General features: G+C 40.8%; 3 protein-coding genes across 5 annotated transcripts; 2 read left to right on the top strand and 1 right to left on the bottom strand.

The window, feature by feature from the left end:
- Positions 1–691: 691 nt before the first annotated feature.
- On the top strand, positions 692–8,646 carry shd (shade). Of its 2 annotated transcripts, XM_064696334.1 has the most exons (7): positions 697–1,517; positions 6,205–6,487; positions 6,578–7,172; positions 7,235–7,412; positions 7,530–7,769; positions 7,860–8,075; positions 8,138–8,646. In XM_064696334.1, exons 2-7 carry the CDS (start codon positions 6,211–6,213, stop codon positions 8,246–8,248), a joined length of 1,617 nt encoding a protein of 538 aa, XP_064552404.1. In that variant the 5' UTR covers positions 697–1,517; positions 6,205–6,210; the 3' UTR covers positions 8,249–8,646. The 2 variants fall into 2 exon arrangements, with proteins under 2 accessions (XP_064552406.1, XP_064552404.1); XM_064696336.1 differs by lacking the exons at positions 7,530–7,769; positions 7,860–8,075; positions 8,138–8,646 and having other exon boundaries at positions 692–1,517; positions 6,578–7,176; positions 7,235–7,345.
- Positions 8,647–10,439: 1,793 nt separating this feature from the next.
- On the top strand, positions 10,440–16,930 carry LOC135438081 (uncharacterized). 2 transcript variants are annotated; one of them, XM_064696233.1, is made up of 4 exons: positions 10,440–10,653; positions 15,307–15,413; positions 16,126–16,286; positions 16,347–16,930. In XM_064696233.1, the coding sequence occupies exons 2-4, from the start codon at positions 15,324–15,326 to the stop codon at positions 16,582–16,584; spliced, it is 489 nt and encodes a 162-aa protein (XP_064552303.1). In that variant the 5' UTR covers positions 10,440–10,653; positions 15,307–15,323; the 3' UTR covers positions 16,585–16,930. The 2 variants fall into 2 exon arrangements, with proteins under 2 accessions (XP_064552303.1, XP_064552302.1); XM_064696232.1 differs by lacking the exon at positions 10,440–10,653 and adding an exon at positions 14,803–15,184.
- A 219-nt stretch (positions 16,931–17,149) lies between these two features.
- On the bottom strand, positions 17,150–20,901 carry RecQ5 (RecQ5 helicase). Its single transcript, XM_064696231.1, has 5 exons — positions 20,669–20,901; positions 19,308–20,606; positions 18,796–19,241; positions 17,611–18,733; positions 17,150–17,546 (listed from the first exon to the last, which is right to left on the bottom strand). The coding sequence occupies exons 1-5, from the start codon at positions 20,769–20,771 to the stop codon at positions 17,440–17,442; spliced, it is 3,078 nt and encodes a 1,025-aa protein (XP_064552301.1). The 5' UTR covers positions 20,772–20,901; the 3' UTR covers positions 17,150–17,439.
- Positions 20,902–21,783: the final 882 nt, after the last annotated feature.

Below are 21,783 nucleotides of genomic sequence, written 5' to 3'. Positions count from 1 at the left end.
GCTGAGAGGCACCACCGGGCAGCGCACGCGGCCACGCATTGAGGTAGTTGCTGCCGTCGCTGTTGCTGTTGCTGTTGCATAAATGCAGCTCTCGATGTAAACATTTCAATAAGCCACACAACAACAGCAACAAAACGCCTTGGCTTCCATTGTTTCTTGGCAAACTTTCATTGAGATTTTATATGCAAAAAAAAATAACAAAAAAAAAAGAAACAACAAAGCAACAAAATACAAACGCAAACAGCGAGCGGAGCGAGAAGTCAAACGACAGCAGCGCACTTGTTGTTGTTGTTGTCCTCTTATCAGCGGGAGAGCGAGCGCGAAGAGAGCGAGAGAGGGCGCGAGAGTCTGTTCGTCTGCGGCGAGCGTGAGAGAGTGTAGGCAACATGGTTCAGACACGAGATGCTATCATATCATGCGGCATCGCCTGCCGGGAGACCAGACCCCACACACACTGACACACACACAGACACATACTGACAGAACCTTGCCTTACTCACACAAAACGGATTCGAACAGCTGGTCGGTCGGTCAATCGTTGATTGCACGATCACATGAAAGCCGATCAACACGATCGATCCGAATCTCAGCCACTTGTTGCATCTGTTGTTGTTGTTGTTGTTGTTGTTGTTGTTGCTGCTGCTGTTGTTGTTGCTGTGGTGCTTGGTTATTAAATCAGTTGAAGAGCTGCTCGCGATCGCATTGCCGAGCCGCTCAAACGATCGTACATCGTGGTCGTCGTCGCTAACTGTGGACTCAACATTCGTTCCCATTCATATTCAGTCAGTCTTTGACTAAGCGTCGCAGTTGTCATCGCAGCGGGCACTGTGGTTACTGCTACTGTTTCGGATTCTGAATCGGATTCTGATTCTGTCTGTTAGGTTCCTTCGGTTTCGGGTTTGGAGAACGCTAGAAGCTATTCTTCTATTGAACGGATACGGATGCGGCTTTGATTGCACACACTCACACACACACACTCACACTCACACACAATAGGCAGCCAGCAATTACGAATCTCCAGTACGAGTGCAAAAGTGCAATGTCTGGATGTGATTAAAAGTAAAGTTCAGCATGTTCTATTGTTTTCGGAACCATGACGAGATCGACATTACCAACAACAACAACAACAAGAACAACATCGAACGGAGCTTCTGATTTTGATTAGAGAGATCGCAGATCGAAGAAAATATGCAGCAATAAAGAGCTTTAATAGCAACAAATATAATCAATGTGCAATATAGCTAAAATATTTATAAAATATTCTAGAAAAAAGAAAATATCAATTAGTTTTATATATATTATAATTAAAATCAATTCAAATGCCGGTTAGTGATAATAGTTTTACACATATATATAAATATATGTTATGCAGTGCAATGTTGTCAATAAATAAATAAGTAATTAAGTGAATAAAAATGCCCAAAATGCTAGTTGAAAGTCCATTAACAACAAAAACAACAACAACAGCTACAGAACGGATCTTCTATTGGATTTAAAAACAATACGCAAAAAACAAGGTAAGCTGAGAGATTAAGAGAGATAAAAACGTGCATTTAAATAAATATATGTGCGCATTGGAGTCATGAAGAAAATTTAACTATTGATTAAAAATATGGAATATTATTTAACTTTAGTAGTTATGGATATATAATTAAGAAAAGATCATAAAGTGAACTGGATCAGATGTTCAAAGGACTTTTTTGAAAGGATTTATAAGATACTGCTTATTATGATAGTTAAACTTTGATATTGTAGAATGTTGGCTACTTTTAGGTATATCTCAAGATAAAATAGGTCAAGGTCGAACTTAATATAAGCACTTAGTATTTCAGCTGTCAGTTGAGGAAGTATTAAACTATTTGATTCCTTAATATTTTTCATATTTTCTTAAGTTTTAATAACCAAAAATTTTGACTGCAGAGAAGTTTTTTTCAGTGTTAGCTCCATAAATAAAAATATTCATAAACCGCAGTTTATCAAAAAATTATAATTAAATGTTCGCAACTTCAAAATGAAATCACACAAAAAATAAATAAAATGTATATTTATATATATTATATGTATGTTTAATAAATAAACATTTATTTAACTTTGGCAAACATTAAATTGCAATTAACTTCTCAGCTCTTCTCACGGCTGTTGCTCTCGCTTCAGAGTATGAGCGGGTATTCTCCTCGCATGGAATCTCATTTTTATTTATTCATTAATTAATTACTCATTATTATTTATCAGACGGTGCCACGCAGCCTTTAAGTGAGAAATTTGCCAAATTGCCTGCTCTTTATAATTTTTATGTTTATGATATTCTCAAAGGCCTATTTACCTCAAGTTCATTATCAACATTAAAAAAAACTTTTAAATGCCAACTTTTATTGTTAGTCTGATTTGTCAAAAGCACAAATAAATTTTTGTTCATTTTTATACATTTTCAAAGTGAATGTCAGTCGCTCCTTTTTCTTTATTTTTTACATTTTACATCTGCTTTTTTTGTACATTTTTATCGTTGTTTTTTTAAATAACGTGCATTGACCGCCAATTTTCGAGGCGATGATACATTTTGTTAATGGAACGATTATTGTGGTCTCAACTGAGTTTCGGTAATAAAATATGGGGTGTAAATACTCATTCATGGAATGTGTTTATTTTTAAATGAATATTCATTGCAGAAGTCTCTAATCAAAACAAGCTTTGCTTTTGTTTACATAATCCATGATCCAAAAGGGAAGCACATTTGCTGAAATGCGCGAGAATTCATATATTGAATTTCAAGCGATATTCCGGGCTCTTGAAGTTAGAATTTGTTTCTCTTTGAACTATCCTTTCATTAACTTCGTTCTTTGTAAGAAAGTAAACCGAGCAATCCGATTCTTTGGGGTTCTAAGCAATGTGTATAATATTAGCTATTGCAGGCTCATTGTTATTCAAAGAATGTTTAATGTTTGTTTATCGGGCTCCACTCGAAAGTTCTCACACTTTTCTTCTCTATCGCCTTTCTAACGATTCTTCAGCTATTGAATAATTCACGTAATCAACGGCAGCAACGACAACAAAACCCAAAGCTAGTTTGGTCATAACTGGTCAGACTTCGGGACTGCGGCTCTTCAGCAAATATCTAATGCGAAATTTCTCTATTCTTTTTTCTATTTCTCTATTACAATTCAAAAGCGTCGAGTGTTAAGGCCCAGGTAGGTGGAGGTTGCCTACAGACTCCCATACTCAGTTGTTGTTGTTGTTGTGTCAGGCGCGTCGTTGGCCGTACATTGAACTTGGCCAAACGTCGGACAGGGCTTAGCTAATGGGTTGGGATTCTATCTCTAGCTCTTTCACGCCAACCGCCGCTCTTTCTCCCGTCATCTATCGCCGTCTATCGCTCCACGGAACAGCTGACAAATGCTATGCGCGAAAAATTGTTGGCCCGCTGGCTGCTGGCCGGCTAGCTGTTGGCCTGCTGGCTGTTGGCCGGCTGTTGGCCGTTTGGGGCCTGAGAGTTGGCCGTGACCATGAAGCCATCGGTTCGGTTGGGTTCCGTTGCGTGTGCAATGTTATATGGTCGGTAGTCGGTATTCGGTAGTGACATAATCTGCTGATGTTGAGCGTTCTACGCTTTGGGCTGAGGTTTCTTCTTCTGTAACTGCGCAGCGGATCGCGTGGCTTTTATTTTTATAATATAACATTATATATTTTTATTATTATTTTTGGTTTGGCTCATTTGCATAAATGTGAAGAGAAAAAAATGTGCCAATAACAAAAAAAAATAGCCAAGAATATGATCAAAACTTTATGTAAATTCTGATGAAAACACAAACTTGTTTATTTCGCAAAATAAACAACGACAATATATCGGCTAATTGGTAGAACACTTTTTTCTCTCTTTTATTTTTAGTTTTTTATATTAAGTTTATGTTTTTTTATTTTGTGCCACATTTTAGCAACGTTCGCAGGTCGCCTTGTATAAGTACGAGTTTTTACAAAGTAACTAAGCAAATGCTGAATAATTTTATGAAGGTGTCAACAATAATTTGCGGTTGCACTTGGACTTGGACGGCCTGACGCCACAGGAATCAGTTCAATGCAAACTAATTTGCTGAATTTGTCGAAATTATTTACATTTTTATTGTGCATTTTTCTTTTTGGATTTTTTGCTTGATTTTCGGGAAAGCATTCTGCGAAAGCTGTAAGGTAAAACCAAAGAAAAAATACAACTGAAGAAAGCTGAAAAATGATCAACAAATTAAGCTAAGGAATGCAACAGCTCGCGTGGAGCGTGCGACCCAATACAGTGGGCTGTGAGCTATACGAAAGTGCTTGAAATTTGGGAGCTGCCCAATTAGAATTTGTCACTGTTAAATAGCTGCAAAATTACAGTTCTGAGTGAAACTAACCAAATTATGTAAACCAAAGAGTATATCACTATATTGCTTAGTATTCTAAATAGAAAACTTTCTGAGTTTATTTTAACTTCTCTTTAAACTGATCTCAAGATTCAAATAGTCTTCCAATCAGCTCATACATTTATAAGACACATTGCTTGATGTAATTATCTTAAAATCAATGTGTTTGCCCAGACGTATATCTTGAAAATGATTAATTGATTCCTCAATACTCCACCTCTACAGAAAAAAACATGCCCACTGATGATACAAAACTATTTGTCGTCCAGGTCACAAGAAAGAACACACACGCACACACAATTTATATCAAATAAAAACCCAAGAGTGCGTTGAAATCTATTTGCGCAGATATTAAGATAAGGCCAATTTCTGTTTAGGTTTTGTTTTTGGATTAGCTACGTAATAATATGCTGTTCCTTGATGTCGCCAACTCGTTCACTAATTTCATATAGGGGCTTCAAAGTCGATAGGCTTCTAGATGAATGACTTGCAAAAAGTGGAAACACGAGAAATAGAAATCATAGCCAGTTCAGCACTTCCTTCTTTGCTGTTAATCACTTCCTCATCTCTGGGGCGACGCGTGCGCCGTTCTAAGCGCTTCTCACTTTTCCAAGCAGCTAGCAATAAAGTAGATGAAAAAAAAAAAAAAAACAAAAAAAAAACTCGCTTTTATAATAAGAATTCTTGCGAATTCTTCCAAGCACACACAGATCTTGTCTCGTCGGTTGCCGGCACCATGATTAATATGCATATACATAGATCGACTCGGAATCGAACGGGGGAATGTCTTCGCGTGTTGCTTGTCGTTAGAGCCGCGTTAGAAGCCCCCGTTCCAGTTGACTGTGAAAACCGGCTCAGAAACTGGCCGCAGGCAGCGAGAAGAAAGCATCGGCCAAGCAGAATGCGACATTAGAAAGCATATTATGTAATTTATTATGTAAGACGAGACGATGGGAAAGTTTTTGTTCTTTACTCTCAGTCTTGTGCTTTGGCCTTTGTTTTGATTTTGGTATTTCACAATGTCAATCAAGTATTTCTCTACACAACAATTCAATGGGCCAATGCGCAAATAAATATTCGGGTTTTTTTCGGGTTTTTTTTATCACAACAAAGTTTACGACAGTCTCGGGGAATGACGCCTTAAAATTATATATTTTTGCCTATTTAGCAAGTTGATCGTTTTTTCTAGTTAAACCTAAAATACGTATAAATGTGAAAGAAATGAAAGTTGTTTACTCTAGGGAATCGTTTCGTCTCTGTCCTAGTTTTAAGTGTAGTGAAATTAAAGAATTCTTCTGGAGTATATAATGCAAGGTTCTTGATGGATCTTATCTTATATTCTCTGTGATGTAGACACTTTTACTAGCCCGATATTCGTCGGGTACAATCTTAATTGTAGTCATTTTTTTTTTGGGTTTATTGCCCTATTTTTTTTTTTTTTGGCGAGTCACAGTGTCTTAGCCTTTTTTTCACACAACCTTGAACTGTATCGTTGTTGGGTTTATCTTATCTGGAGGCTTACAGTAGAAAGACATTTGCTCGGTTGTCACAAAAAAATGTTCTTATCGTGCTCCCAAATATAATGCAAAATCTATGATTAGCAAATATAAGTGGCAATTTTTGTATAAATCAACATTTAAGGTAAGGCCAGAGACCGGTTTGGTTTGAGGTCTGTGCATGACTTCAATTAATGGCCTGAAATTGTTTAGAGTGCTAGAAGATTTGCATAAAATAAGTAGAATATTTTGTTGAAAAGCATTTAAAACGCGTTAAGTCCGCCAACAACAACGACTCCACCTCTCACTCTTTGTAGCCTCCGATGGTAATGGCCGTGATACTGTTGCTCGCCCTGGCAGTTGTACTCGGTTGCTATTGCGCGATTCATAGGCAAAAGATCGGTGCGATTTATTTGAAGCCGCTGCTTAAGAATACGCCGCTGGAGGATTGTTATCATGCCACGCCCATCGAGCAGCGGAAGCGTCGCAGCATCTGGGATATACCCGGACCGCAGCGGATACCATTTCTGGGCACCAAATGGATATTCCTCCTGTTCTATCGGCGCTACAAAATGACAAAGCTGCATGAGGTCTACGCAGGTGAAAGACTCTCACAGTTCTGAAGAGCACATGCCAATATTTTTCTCTCTTCTCTCTCCCTTCTTCTGCTATTCGATGTACACACTGCAGATCTGAATCGACAGTACGGTGACATTGTGCTCGAGGTGATGCCCTCGAATGTGCCCATTGTGCATCTGTATAAGCGCGAGGATCTGGAGAAGGTGCTCAAGTATCCCAGCAAGTATCCCTTTCGCCCGCCCACCGAAATCATTGTAATGTATCGACAATCCCGACCCGATCGCTATGCCAGCGTGGGGATCGTCAACGAGCAGGGACCGATGTGGCAGCGATTGCGCTCCTCGCTCACCTCCAGCATCACCTCGCCGCGCATCCTGCAGAACTTTCTGCCCGCCCTGAACGCCGTTTGCGATGATTTCGTTGAGCTGCTGCGTGCCAGACGGGATCCCCAGACCCAGGTGGTGCCCAACTTTGAGGAGCTGGCCAATCTGATGGGTCTGGAAGCCGTTTGCACCCTGATGCTGGGCCGGCGAATGGGCTTCCTGGCCGCCAATGCCAAGCAGCCGGAGAAGATAAGCCAACTGGCGGCGGCTGTCAAGCAGCTGTTCATCTCGCAGCGCGATTCATATTACGGCCTGGGCCTGTGGAAATACTTTCCCACCAAGACGTACCGGGAGTTTGCGCGTGCCGAAGACTTGATCTATGAGTAGGTATAAGATGCTTTATGTGTAAGCTACCATCGCAGCCATGTCTAATGCGTATTTGCAGTGTCATCTCGGAGATCATTGACAACGAGCTGGAGGAGCACAAGAAGTCGGCGGCCTGCGAAGATGAGGATGCGGCGGGCCTGCGCAGCGTATTCCTAAACATACTCGAGCTCAAGGAGTTGGACATACGGGACAAGAAGTCGGCCATTATTGACTTTATAGCCGCGGGCATTGAAACGGTAAGCGATAAATGTAACGAGCTAGATATTAAGATATTCCAGTTTTGCTTCGACTTCGCTTTCGCCTAATTCCTGGTGCTTTGCTTAACAATTATTCTCACTCCATTCTCTCTCTAGCTAGCCAACACACTGCTCTTTGTGCTCAGCTCCGTGACGGGAGACGCTTCGGCTATGCCTCGCATACTCAGCGAGTTCCTTGAGTATCGGGACACGAACATCCTGCAGGATGCGCTCACGAATGCCACATACACCAAGGCGTGCATTCAGGAATCGTATAGGCTGCGGCCCACAGCCTTCTGCCTGGCACGCATACTCGAAGAGGACATGGAACTGTCCGGCTACTCCCTGAATGCGGGCGTGAGTACTCAACGCAGTTGTGCAAGATATATGCAAATCGTAGTCTCTAACAGTTTGTTTCTTCATTTCTTTTGGCACTCTAATCTCCAGACTGTGGTGCTGTGCCAGAATATGATCGCCTGCCACAAGGATAGCAACTTTCAAGAGGCCAACCATTTTTGTCCCGAACGCTGGATAGACTCCAGCTCGGGCAACTTTACAGTGAACGTGGACAGTGCCAGCATCGTGGTGCCCTTCGGTGTGGGTCGACGCACCTGTCCCGGCAAGCGTTTCGTCGAAATGGAGGTGGTCCTGCTGCTTGCCAAGGTAAGTCAACGCGGTTGATCATTGGATCGGATATAGAAATTAATGTCATCCATTATGTGCAGATGGTGCTGGCTTTTGATGTCAGCTTTGTCAAGCCGCTGGAAACGGAATTTGAGTTTCTGCTAGCCCCGAAGACGCCGCTGAGCTTAAGGCTGCGCGATCGCGAGTTATGAAACGCATTGATCTTAGGCGTTTGTATCCAATATAAACCCCGAAAGGTAAACAACTCATATAGCTATACGCTCCCAATTTGGAACCGATCAATAGGTAAATCCTTTTCCCGCAAAAATTTCAATTTCTTATGGTTTTTCTTAATACCCAAATTGTTCACAACCCTTTAAAGATCATTAAGTATGGGTACTCCCGCAAATACAGGGTACCACCTTAAGAGTTCATCCAAAAAGTATGCTTTAAAAATGTAACTTAAAAATACTTGAACTAGATTTTCCTTATTTTCATAAAGTTTCAACATGTGAGCGTCTTTCATATGAGTTAAGTAAAAAACTAGAAAACATAAAAAAAAAAACAAATATAACCCAGAAATCTAACAAAAGTGAAGAAAACACCAAACTGTACATAGAAGAAATGTCTAGAGAGTAGAGTCCATATAGATTCAGTTACCCGTACCGTAGCTGTCTCTGTGTAAGTTTCATTGTGTTGTTGTAGCTAGTTATTGTTAATCTTAAGTAGCGGCAATTATTTTTGTGGCCTGTAAACGGAAAGACTGTATTTAAGTTTTGTTGTTTCAATATTGAGGTGGCACGTAATGTAATCTGTATAAAACAACTAATTCGTATTGCTCTGTACAGTTAACCAATATGTATTTATTCAAGTTTTTTATTTCCTAGTTTTCTAGCTGTGTATATTTTTTGTTAAATGATAAAAAGAAAAACAAACTAACGAGAGTTAAAAACAATGACGAAAAAATAAAGTAATGCCTTTGAACTGTGTTTTTAATTGTTGCAGAGTTTTCTTTTTGGGTGCATTTTGGTCAGCCTCATCTAAATAATAATTTGGGATCAATTTTTCAAGAGTTATAGGAAAGTTCAAACGTTTCTCTCTTCGAAAAGGGCTGCCCATTAATATCGAACCTTGAACAACACGTATGCTCATCAATGAAAGACGGCTTATAGAACATCATACTTAAATTTCAGTCAATTATATGCTACCAATATTATTATTTCCTGACAACGATCGGCACCTGTCTTCACCTGATCAACTGGTCTGATTGCCTTTCCATATCCAGTTATTGATTCCAACTAAAAATTCTGAGTCTCGAATGGCTACAGTGGCCACCGGGGATCAATTTGACCGACATTCTACTTAAAGCTCACTTAGTGCTGCTTAAACTCCTAGTTCCGGCTCCTTGACAGCTGGTGCTAGGGCTATTCCACCGAAAATTCCCTGCAGATTTCGGAGTCGATTACCCATTCGCACTCGTTCAGCTTTTTTCTATACTGCTGATGTACCTAACTTTTTATAACTTTGGTCTTGAATAAACCCTAGCCGCACCGAAGGACGCGTCAAATCGGCAGGAGATGATTAGGAATCGAGTAGACATCCGTGGTCCTTTCATTACCCAACCGTACTCTGGTCTACTATGGGAATATATGTATGTTGTAGTCGATCATCAGAAAGCCCATCTGAGATCTGTTCTTGTCCAAGGCTATCGTCTGCGCAGTATATAATATTGAATAACTATAATATATGTTTTCTATAGGTACATACGAAAGTAAAGCTTTATAGAGTACAAGAACACTTAACCCATTAACAGGCCTGAATAGAGAAGTTTTCTTTACATTTTGTACTTTTTAAATATCCCTTCAAGAATTATTGCTGATAGTTGAAATGGGAAATATTAGCTGAGGTACTTTATTATTCGTACAATGAGAAGGGAAATTAATAGCCACGACAGAAACCATAGCACATTGTAGGGGCTGCCTGGTTTGTAACTCGGCTATTGTAGTGATGTCTCATATATTAGTCAAAGTGTTCAACTGTACGGCTTATAACTCGGCTAAGAGGCTAACTTGGCAAATTACACTGGTGGTCAGTTCGGCTATGTTATAAATTTAACATCTAGCATAAAATCGAACTTTTATTGCCACTATTCCAATTTTAAAAATAAATCTGTAATTTTAACTGTTATATTTGTTAATTTTGATTTTTTGATTTTATAAGTTGTGCATTCAATTTGGTGTGCTTTAGGTTTCTAAACATGTTTCAAGCGCTTGTTCTCTTTGCTTGCTCAATTATGCTCCGCTCTTTGTGCAGCTCGCTCTCTCTCCCTCTCTCTGTCTCTGTAGTGGGTCTGGGGCTGGGGCTTGGGCCTGAACGGCTTGGGTTTTAGGTACGTTACAACAGTTGACGTTGGCGTGTCGTCGGTTTCAGTTTCAAACTTTCCCGATTGAGCAGAACAAAAATTGAAAAATAAAACCCATTTTCTATAAAATTGCGCGCTTGAAATTCAGACTGTATTTGTATTTGTGTCGCACTGTAAACGTGTTTGTGAAGAATACTAAAAGCTAACAACATAAATTGGCTGCACTATTCTGCACCTCTAATAAGTATTAGCCAAGTACGCAAATGTAAAATATGTTGTAATACTCACACACACACACACACTCACACACACACACATGAACTAAAAACCTGTTTGTTTTAGAGTCAGCCAATGAAAACTTGTATGAATTAAAATTAATCGTAACTAACTTGTGGCAATATGCAAAAGTGCATCATTTACTATCAAAAACGAGCGAGTGCCTCAGACTCCGGACTCGGAGACAGACAGACTCGGAGTTGGGGGAGGAGACGAAGACACAGATATGTGCTCTCATCTCCAAGATCGATGCTCTCGCCGAGTGTGCAGCCCCACCCGAAAACTAATTGTTATTGTGGTACAGTAAACAGCCAATAGCAATGACAGCCACAAGAGGAGCGTAACAAATTGTTGCTGTTATTATTAAACTTGCTAATTATGCACAATTTACACTAGCTAACAAATTGTTGGTTCTATGATTCACAACTAGGCGCACGAGAGGAGATATGGAATATAGCAAAGTTCATGATTGAGGCGTGAAATGCCAACTATTCAAATTTCTATAGCTATATATATATTTCTAACTTGGGCAAATACGAAGCTCACAAATGAGAAATTTTTTTCTTTTATTTATACAGTTGTTTTAGACAATTAAAGAATAGTTTTCTTTATTCAAAAAGAATTTATCTTAGTGAAGAAAAATAGATGCTTCTCTTTGGTTCTAAATATCTTCATTGAATTTCAAGTATTCGTATCTATACATTCTATTTACACAGCAGTTTGATGTTTTCTTTATTGTATTAACCTGTAGGGCTTAGTTTATTTACTAACTCTTAGATAAGCGCTTATTCTCTCTGTATTCTTCTAGAAGCGCCCTTTAATGGTGGCTAACACTGACCTTCAGCGTGGCTTTGTCATTGAATTCGCCAATGGGGCTGCCTAGGCAACCGCTCCAAGCCCAACAGCCCCTACCTTAACCCAAACTAAGTAGAATAACAAGTTGCATGTCTGAACCGGCTAACACCAACAGAATCGTGTACTTGGCTAGCCAGGTTGAGGGGGTGTGAGTCCAAATGAGGTCAACAAAGTGCGCGCTAGAAAATCGCAATTCAGTTTTCATTGTTTTCCCTTAAGCAACAGCCAGCCGGCCCAAGTACAGTAGGCGCCTACGCGAACCGCCCCATTGAACGTGTATTTGCCCAAAGCCAGTTTGCCAGTTGGCCAGTTGTGCATATCAATGCAGTTGAGCTGTGCCGAGCTGAGTTTTGCATGAAAAACAAGTTTTGTTGCGCTTTTCAATGAATCTGGAGAGGATCTTGACGATGTTCACACTTTGTCAACCTTTGCCTGTCGCAGGAAGCTCACAAATGAGCCGCAATTAGGTAAAAAAGGTGAAAGAGCGGCAGCGAAAACAAGCCACGATAGCTTGTCTGCAAGAATGACAGACCAAAACAAAACGAAACGAAACAACAACAAGAATAAGAGGAAGAAGAAGAACATTAACAACATAACTGGCAAGTCGATGACCCAATCCAACCAGACCAGTTATAGGGCTGCCCGCCAAGCCCTTTCAAGATGCCTGCAACAGAAAGCGAAACGAGGTTAAAGCACACTGCTGGCCAAAATATTGTGCATGCCAGCAGAGAGAGAGAGAGAGCGCGTCTGTCTGAGCGCGAGTTTTGTGGCTGCGCGAGCGCAAAACAGGTGTGGCTGCCTCACTCACATATCCCTCTCTCTCGCTCTTTTGAGTCGTTTCCCCCCCGACACTCGCTGCTCCTCGAAAACCCGTTCAACTGGTCAAGCGATTTGTTTACATTATTTTGTGGTTGTTTTGCTCGCTGCGTTGTTTGTTTTCTTTTTTCAATTTTTTTTTGTAAGTTTTTTCTAAATTGTTTGGGGTTTCGTCTTTTTGGTTGGCTTGGCTAAAAAACGTGAGAAGTTTGTTAGCAACAACGTGAAAAGTGTTGTCGTGTCGATTACTCATTATTCAAGCATTATAACTAATTATTTTGTCTCGCGAGTTGCTACCAAAAATTACTTAAGCGCAATTTTCTAGATTTAATCGCATTGCGACGAGCTGAATCATGACTCAATATGACAAATTAAATAAGATAAATGTTTTTTTAACTTTACGTAAAGTACAAAATTTTTTTTAAACTTAAAACATTTTTTACTCGACAGACATTATTTTATACCCTAAGCCCATTGAAAATGTGTAAAAAGGGTATTATGGTTTTGTGCAAATGTATGCAACAGGCAAAAGGAAGCATCCCCGAGCCCACAAGGGATATATATTCTTGATTAGCATCAATAGCCAACTTTATCGAGCCGTTGATCTCAGAACCTATTAAAGCTAGATGTCAAATTTAAGGCAACCCAATTTAAGCCTTAGGGAAATGGTGGGCCGAACAATTTTAAAATCTCTTACCAAGTATCTTACTCCTCACTTAATGAACAGAACAAAAAAATTGACTTCAAATGTTATCCAAGTTCGCTTTTAGACTGCTTTTCTTAGATATAAGTTTGTAAGATTATCTAAAAAAAAGAAGAAAAAGTAAACTTAATAATTGTTAACTTTAATATAGGGTATTTCAAACGTCGCTATTTCTCTCCCTGAAATTCCTCTATAAATTATGTATTGTTTTGATTTTTACAAAGCAACACGCAATTGTTTGGTGCTTAAGAGCTTCAGACCCTAGACACTAAAATATTTATTAGTACCACAAATTAGTGTTAACTAACAATAACAATGCTCAGTCACTTTCCCTCTCTGCCTCACCCGTGCTCTTTCTCTTTCTCACTCACATCTCCCACCATTCGCTGGGTGAAAGTTTTTTTCCTCGACTTTGATTTGAATTTGGGTTCAGGGTTCTGGTTTTCCCGCTTTAATTTTAATTGTTTATGCAGTCGGGCGGGGTGAGGCGGGTTAACTGTTAACTGCGCCCCTCTCTGCGCTTCGACTCCACCCACAACTGTGCAGCGTTTATGGTATTTATTTTATTGTACGTGCTATTTGCAATTAGGCTTAATCAATGCGCGACGCCAATGGGGCATGAATGAATGCCCCGAATAACTGAACCATGCAGCGAAATAAACCGAGTATTGCGGAAAAACAACAACAACAGCAAAAGTGTTGGCCTGGCCAAGTGTCGCATTGTTTTGCTTATTGGTTGAACTGTAATTATCAACACGTCATTAAATGGGGCTTAGAAGTGATATTGCTATATCGACTGACAGACACACACAGCTTAAAGCGTAGGAGCTCTTGAACTGCTTAGGAATGATTAATTTGCATTGAAAATGGGCAGAATCATTTTGTTATAAATTCAAACGACATAAAATTTTAGATTTATAAGCAAAATGCATGAGAACATGATTCGCACTATTCCTATATTTATGAAATAATCTAATTTGCCCATGGAAGCGTTTGTTGTAGTAATGCCTAAAATTTAAGTCTATAACTCTTTTTGGTTAAAGCCTTGTAAATCCAGCTAGCACTGATTTCTATATGCCCCATTCTGTAAACATTTCAAAGGAAAAGTAGGAATATTTAAATAAGTCCATGAATTTTAAAAACCAATCAAAGGTATTTAGGCAGCATTCGAATATCCGGATAACCGGTCTCTGAGCTTCGTAGGCCCGTAAGAAAGTCTGCGTTCGGGCATAGAATTTATCAATCTTTTATTTTTGTCAAAATGGAGCTTAACTAAAATAAAATTGAATCGAATTTGTTTTGGGTCTGCTCGAATATATATGTAGCCCGCTGATTTACTTGTGTTTAACGTGGAATTGATTTCTAAAGATCTTTAAATTCTTAACTTGATTTGTGTTTCACGTATATCGTAAAATCCACCCGACTGGGTGGAAAATGGCCGTCAAAGGTTCATTTATTTGAACGTGTTTCTCCGGCGGAAATAGTAGCAGTTTTTTCATTTTATTCGATCAACAAATTCAGTTTAAAATAAATAAAATCTATGTAAGACGTAATTCACCAGTTGCGAAGAATCCACTTCGCCAAGTGGAAATTGGGTTTCGAGGTAGAAAAATAAGTCAAAAATTTAAATCAAAAAACTAAGCTCAAGCCGGATAAAACACGCGATCAGAATTCCTCAACACTGGTTTTTAATAACATGGGATAGTTGTGGCAGTTGAATCATCTACCAGACAACTCATTTGTATGTAGTCCGCACAGTTTTGGAATAACTTGGAACTGCACCCACAGACAGCTATGACATCATTCGCTAGCCAGACAGCCCTTAGAAATTAGTCCCGCTAATCAATTAGACGCCAGTTGCGAACCCATTTGGAAGTTATGTGGGAGACCGATGCCAACAATTGACACAAATACCCAGCACATTGCGTGGCATACAACACGCTCCACTGCGCACCCGAGCTAATAACGAGAATAACATATAACCCAGAGCCAAATATGGCAAATATATCGCAGAGATACTGAAGAAATTCTTAAAATTGTTCATCGTAGGCAATCAAACAAAAGTTTAAAATAAATAAACAAAAAATAAGAAAACCTTCAGCCAGACGAACGAGATGAGTTACTTGCGCTCCATAGGTACTTATTATACTCTATACATGGATAGCTTGGCTGACTGATCAAACGAAATCCCATTGCCCAATTTAACAGTTCGTTAATTGATTTATTGATTGATTGCATTGCATTTATCTTTCCCATAGAAATCTCACGCGTCGAAATGTCGCCGGCGGAAGACAATTCCTTTGCCACAACAAGTGGCAACAAGAAGGCAACCTACACTCTGATATCCATCAAAGTAGTGGAGCTGGTGAGTCAAGTTCAACAAATCAAATTAACACCCTAACTAATAAAGTTGAAAACAAAAGCTGATTTTAACACTAAAATAAACATATGTACTAATGTTTGACAGACGAACAGACTTAGATCTTTACACTTGTATCTGGAATATAGTTTAAAAAAAAAAACAATTCTGATTGACAGCTCCATGATGGATGATGGGTCTTAGAAATATGGCAACAAAAATTAATAAATCAATGAAATATATGCATTCCATTTGCATGTATCAATTGTTGCAAAATTCTCAGTACAGGCAGCACCAAAGTGTGGATATAACACATTGGAATCGCTTTCCAAACTTCATTTACAACTACTCTAATCGAATCTATATGATATAGAGGTTCGAGAAGTTCGCCAATCGGGTTGAACAAAATCTTCCGTAAGAACAGTCAGGGGGAAATAAAGTTCCTTATAAAAACAACGATTTGTTGCCTAATGTATATACATAAGCGAGGGTATTCAATCTTCGGCAACGCGAAGAAAACTTCTCATTCTTAAAATCGTTTTAAATTCAGAAATACAATCATATTACATTATATAGTCCCTATGGATTGTATCACTTGGGTTCTTTCACAATATAATGAACTGGACGAATACTAATTTGAGTCCTAGCATAATTCTCTGATATATATTTGCGTTTTAAAGTTTCTTAATGTTGCTTAAATGATTCTTCTACTTACCAGTGTCTGCTGATATGTTGCCTGGGACTGATAGATGAGCCGGCTACCAACTCGCATTTGCGTATATTCATCACACCCAGGGTCATGGCGCTGTGCTATGTGACCTTTGGAGCACTGGCGATTTACACGGCAATCTATTTGATCATGGCTCTGTTTGGGGATCTGTGCGTACAATTAATCCGAGTCTAACGATTTTTTAACTATCCTTATTAACATTCCTGCAGCACGCCTTGGCGCACCGCGACGCTGTGGTCTCTGGTGGGCTTCGTTCTTTTTGTGGCCGTGACGGCGCTGTTGTTCCGCGACTGGAGCACCACCAAGGATCGCAATTACTGGCATCCCAATATGCATCGCCTGGATCTGGTAATGGCGTCCGCATCCATATCGCTGGTCACCGCCCTGGTCTACTTGCTGGACGTGCTGCTAACCATTCGCTTTGGCGTGCACGGCGATTTGGAATGACATGGCGTTGGACCGTTCCAGGCTCTGGCCTAGTGTGACTGTAATATTTACAGAGCTTAGACGTAAGCTTACCCCACTCCCAGCTAATTGTAACAATTGTTCAGAAGCACATGTCAAAATCTGTACCATATACATACATACATACATCATAATTGCCATCATTGAAAGATAATGTACAAAACGAATTGTAGGACATTTTTATAAGTCGAGAAATATGTGTTGAAGTTTCGCTTACAGCCCTTAGAATACGAATCACGAAATATTTTCTTTCTAATCTACTTAACATAAGTTTTTTTCACCGAATATTTTTGTAACAAAAGAAATAAATTTTCACCAAAAAACCATATGAATATGTTTGTAAATGAATTTACGATTCATTCAAGCAAACATAATAATTCATTCGTTTAAAACAATAAACATATATATATAAATATATATACTTTTTTCTGTATTGTAAGAGCTGTTTTTTTTTTCTCCGGTAAACAAGTTTTTGATTTAACTTTAAAAAAATCAAGCACTAATATTTAATTATTAACTTGAAAACGTTACTGAAAATCGAAATTAGTTTTAGTTTTAAGGGTTTCAAGACAAACATTTTAATTGAATATGTGCCTTTTATGCGGGATCTTAAAATCGATCTTCATAATTTTCGCTTGGCTTCAAAGTAAAAAAAATGGCAATTTAGAACATGTTTTCGCAAGCTTGTTGATAAAAGGCACAAGCATTGTTTAGGAATTAAAAGTTTTAGGCAATATTTACAATGAATTAACGACAAAAAATTTCTTATAACTGATAACATATTAACAACATTTCGAGTAGCTTTCAGTTTCTAGATTCTGTTCTTTGAAAAACTTCTCATTTTATAGAAATTGTAAAGTATTTCTCAATATCCTGATCATTTTCGATCATTTTCAGGCTGTGAAATGTTTCTTTAATATAACATTTGCACACATCGCCATTGCCTGTGAGCAAAGAGTTAATTTAACTATTGTCCAAATTTTGTTAAATGTTTTTTCTTGGACTTACCTAGGCTGCCGTCGCAGATGCGTTGCGTAATCAGTTTGGCCAGGGCCTTGAACAGCTCCCTGGTGGCTATTTTGCGCTTGTAGTACGGATTCAGCCACTGCACCACAGATTTGCTGACATCGTTCTTTTGCTGGTTGATTTGGGGTTTTCTTTTGTCTTTGCCTCCCTCGAGCAATGGAGCGGACTTTTCCTTCTGTGGCTCATCTTTAATCTTTGCCTGCTGAACGACTGGCTTTTTCTTCTCTTCGCTGCGCTCCGGCAACGCAGCTGACTTTTCCTTTTGGGGTTCAGCTTTAATTTTTGCTTGCATATTTTTTTGCTCCAGCAATTGTCGCGCAGTCGTAAAGCCACCAAATAGCGACAGGTCGGATTGTTTCTTTTCCGGCTGCTTTTCACCGTTCAACTCCGACGGCGGCTTCTTTTCTGCCAACATTTGACGGGCAGTTGTGAAACCAATTGAATCTGTGCTCGAATCCGATTCCTCTTTGATTTGAACTCGATCCGGTTCAGTTTCCGAGATCAATTTGCAGCTGGCTGTGGTCTTTGCTGGCTTCTTTTGCACCTCCGGCTCCAGGTGTGAGACACGCGTTTTACGGCGCGTATCGTAGCTGCCATCGCCATTTGGCTTGAGTCTGTATTTTCTGTGTCCAAAATCAATTTCCACTTGATCCTCATTTGAAGGATTTTCTTCTTCACTCTGTTCTTCCTGCTTCACTTTTGGATCTTCGACTGCTGTCTTTGATGCTGTTTCACTGGCAGGCTCCACGTCCTTCATAGGCTCGTCATCCGCTTCCTCTGCTGGTTCTGTTTTAACTGAGGACGTCGGCTCAATTGGGTCTACAGACATTTCTTCTTTCACTTCCTGCTTAACTTTGACAAGGAAACTGTCTATTGACGTTTGCTTGCTTTGATTCTCTTTGAAGCCCTTGCGCTCGCGCAATGCCTTTGGTGGCTCCTTCAGGGACTGTGGCTTTTGCTCCTCCAGCTCTTTCAGCTTGCGTTCAAAGTATGCCACACTGCCGCCGGTCCAGACGCCTTTGGCGCTTGTTTCCGGCCTTGGCACATAATCTACAAGGATCGGCATTAGCGTCGTCTTGGTAGTTAGCTGTTTGATGCTGGCCAGCTAAAAGAATCCGATTGTCAATGGCATATTGAAGGAAGGCTTTAGGCTGCCAGGCTACTCACCTGTTTGGCTAACGCATGTCGATACATGTTCGCCACACGCTGCTGCCGGAACACCTCATACTCTAGCTCGACAGCGATGGCCTCGTAGTCGTTGTGTCTTAGAACGCTGCGTGGCTGCTGGCTCGAGTCGCTCTCACACTGCTGCACATTTGCCTTGAGTGCATCTATGATTGCATCCAGATATTTCTCTCGGTTCGTGTGCTGCAGTCCACTGATTTTTGTCTCCGTCGACTGCGCTTGATGCACACGCGCTATCTGCGTGGTTGGCTCCTGCTCCAGCTGGCGTGCAGCGGTTAGCTGTTTGCGCAGCTTAAACTGTTCTCGGATAAAGCTCTCATTTTCCTTTTTGGCTCTTTTCGCAAGAGCAGCGTGGCTATGTTCAGAGTCTTGGTCAGAGCTATCACTGCCATAATCCTGGGCTGCGCGTTTGATGCCCGCTCGACCACCTAAAATGCCAAGCCGGAGCCAACGTATTAAAAAAAAGTTAGAGAGAATCCTGGCACTAAACATACCCTCATAAAGATCGGCGCAATCCGCAAGCGACACGTGCGACTTGAAGGTGGCATCCATGCAGAGCCGCTGAAACGTCTCCAGTGCTTTCTCAGCTTGTTTGGGTCTCTTGCACACATCACATTGACAGCTGCAATCGGGTGTGGGATCGCCGAAGTAATCGGCAAAGAGTTTGTGCCGGCAACGCGTCTGCTCGCAGAACTCCACAATACGCTCGAACTGGCGCAGGGCGCGCTCAGTGAGCAGCTCGCGATCACCACGACCCCGAGCCCGCTGCGCATCGCTTTGCAGCAGAAAGCGTATGGAGCGCACATCCTCGCGTCCATAGTAGAGACGGCAGTATGACTGAAGGCCGTCGCGACCCGCGCGACCTGATTCCTGATAGTAGGCGGCCACATTTTGCGGCACATCCCAGTGGATGACAAATCGTACGCTGGGCTTGTCCACGCCCATACCGAAGCTGTTGGTGGCACAGATGATGGGCTGATCACCGCGCATCCAAGCCTCCTGGACTTCGGTGCGCTCAGCGGTCTTTAGCCCCGCATGGTACGCCACGGCGCCGACGCCCTGCTTAGATACGCCCACAGCGACTCGTTCCACCTGATCTCGGGTTCGACAATAGATGATGCCACAGCCTCGCTTTGCCTTTGGCTCGGCCTTAAACTTGGCTTCATCACCCAGACAGTGCTGGGCAAAGGCGGCCAAATGTTGAAAGTCGTCCTCAATGGAGTTCTTGTACACAATATCGTAGTAGAGATTGGACCGAAAACTGGGTGTACTGAAGTGAGCCACGGGCTGGCGTAAGCGTAGCTGCTTATGAATATCCTCGCGCACCTCCTTTGAAGCTGTTGCCGTCAGCGCCAGCCAAACTACATCCGGATACTTGGAACGCAGCTCGCCCAGCTTCAGATAGTCAGGCCGAAAGTCATGACCCCACTGGGAGACGCAGTGCGCCTCGTCAACTGCGAAATAGGCCAACTTCTTGTGTTTGTACAACGAGTGAAGCAACTCCTGAAAAAACTTGGTTGCTGCCTGCTCGGGCGTTATATACAGGAACTTGATCTTCGTCTTGACGGCCCGCAGATCCATAATGACACGCTCGCGCTCCTTGCTGCTCATTTTCGAGTTCAGGGAATCTGCCTGCACTTTGAGCTTGGCCAGGTGATCGATCTGATCTTTGATCAGCGCCAGCAGCGGCGAAAAAACAATCGTCAACTGATCCTCGCACATCAAGCCTGGCAGCTGAAAGCATAGCGATTTGCCCGATCCTGTTGGCATTGACACATACACATCCTGTTTTTCTGCAAGGGGGAAATGTCCGTATAAATAAGTAATTTCCAAATGCATTTCAGCTTCTGCTTACTTTTCACGGCGCATGTGACAGCACGCTCTTGCAGCTCCGATTTAAAGCTCTTGTGGCCAAAAAACTTTTCGAGCGCTTCCTTTATACCGCTTTTCTCCGTCATTACGCTGGCACTTAAAATCAGACAACATTAACAGAAATAACACATTATAAATGAATTCACATTCCCGAATTGTTGCGTATTTTTTCGGCGTGAATGCCGCCAAAACAGCTGTGATAGCGATGGAAGAAGCGATTCTCCAGGGTTGTAAGTGATAGCCCATTCAATAGCGATGTATCGTTCATCGTTAACATTAACTTTAAAGCACAGCTGATAGCAAGCACGCATTACAAGGCAAAAAAAATATATATAAAATTGCCAATCTATCTAATAACAATATCTACGGAATGCTCTGTTCTTACCTTTTATCAGTTCATACGTTCCGCTCAAAAGCTGACTGAGCTGCTAATTTGTCGTTTGCGTACAAAATAATTCCACTGTGCCGCTGTGCTGCCAACTTTTCTTCCGAATTTAAATACAAAAGCAGCCAAGAATATTGCTGTCCATAGAAATGCCGAATAATTACAATTGTTTTGTTTATTGCTGCACCGGTATTGTGAGCGCAAATGCATTTAACAGGTAATCCATGTGACCTTTCATCAGCGCCAGCAGTGGCGAAAAACAACTAATATTCGCACATCAAACCTGGCAGCAGAAAGCATAGCGATTGCCCGGTCCCGCAGGCATTGAGTCATATACATCCTATTTCTGTGTAAGGAGGTAACATTCGTATATATAAGCACTTTATAAAATCCTTTCAGATTCGGCCTACTTTTCACAGTGCATGTTACAGCACGATCTTGCGGCTACGATTTATAGCTATTGTGGCCGGCAAACTTCGCGCGCCTCGTTTATACTGCTTTTATTCGTCATTATAGTGCTGGCACTTGAAATCAGGCAAATTTAACAGAAACTACACATAATAAATGAACTTATTCCCGAATTGTTACGAATTTTTTCGTCGCGAATGCCGCCAAAATTTCTCTTATAGCGATGGAAAAAGTTACTTTTCAGGGCTGTAAATGATACCTCATTCAATACATCGATATATGTATCATTGATCGCTAACTTTAAT

This window comes from Drosophila montana, unplaced genomic scaffold (genome assembly GCF_035044405.1).
Source record: "Drosophila montana isolate Dmon_TW-CO22-7 unplaced genomic scaffold, ASM3504440v1 contig_3846_1, whole genome shotgun sequence".
Classification (NCBI taxonomy): Eukaryota; Metazoa; Arthropoda; class Insecta; order Diptera; family Drosophilidae; genus Drosophila; species Drosophila montana.
This window is presented reverse-complemented; position numbering and strand designations above follow the sequence as displayed.

Coding starts and splice junctions, on each gene's coding strand:
- shd (XM_064696334.1), top strand. CDS start 6,211: ATGGTAATGGCCGTGATACTGTTGCTCGCCCTGGCAGTTGTACTCGGT. Junction 6,488..6,577: donor GCTGCATGAGGTCTACGCAG/GTGAAAGACTCT, acceptor TACACACTGCAG/ATCTGAATCGACAGTACGGT. Junction 7,770..7,859: donor GCTACTCCCTGAATGCGGGC/GTGAGTACTCAA, acceptor TCTAATCTCCAG/ACTGTGGTGCTGTGCCAGAA.
- LOC135438081 (XM_064696232.1), top strand. CDS start 15,163: ATGAGTTACTTGCGCTCCATAG. Junction 15,185..15,306: donor GAGTTACTTGCGCTCCATAG/GTACTTATTATA, acceptor TCTTTCCCATAG/AAATCTCACGCGTCGAAATG. Junction 15,414..16,125: donor CCATCAAAGTAGTGGAGCTG/GTGAGTCAAGTT, acceptor TCTACTTACCAG/TGTCTGCTGATATGTTGCCT.
- RecQ5 (XM_064696231.1), bottom strand. CDS start 20,771: ATGACGGAGAAAAGCGGTATAAAGGAAGCGCTCGAAAAGTTTTTTGGC. Junction 20,607..20,668: donor TGTCACATGCGCCGTGAAAA/GTAAGCAGAAGC, acceptor TCCCCCTTGCAG/AAAAACAGGATGTGTATGTG. Junction 18,734..18,795: donor GACATGCGTTAGCCAAACAG/GTGAGTAGCCTG, acceptor GGATTCTTTTAG/CTGGCCAGCATCAAACAGCT.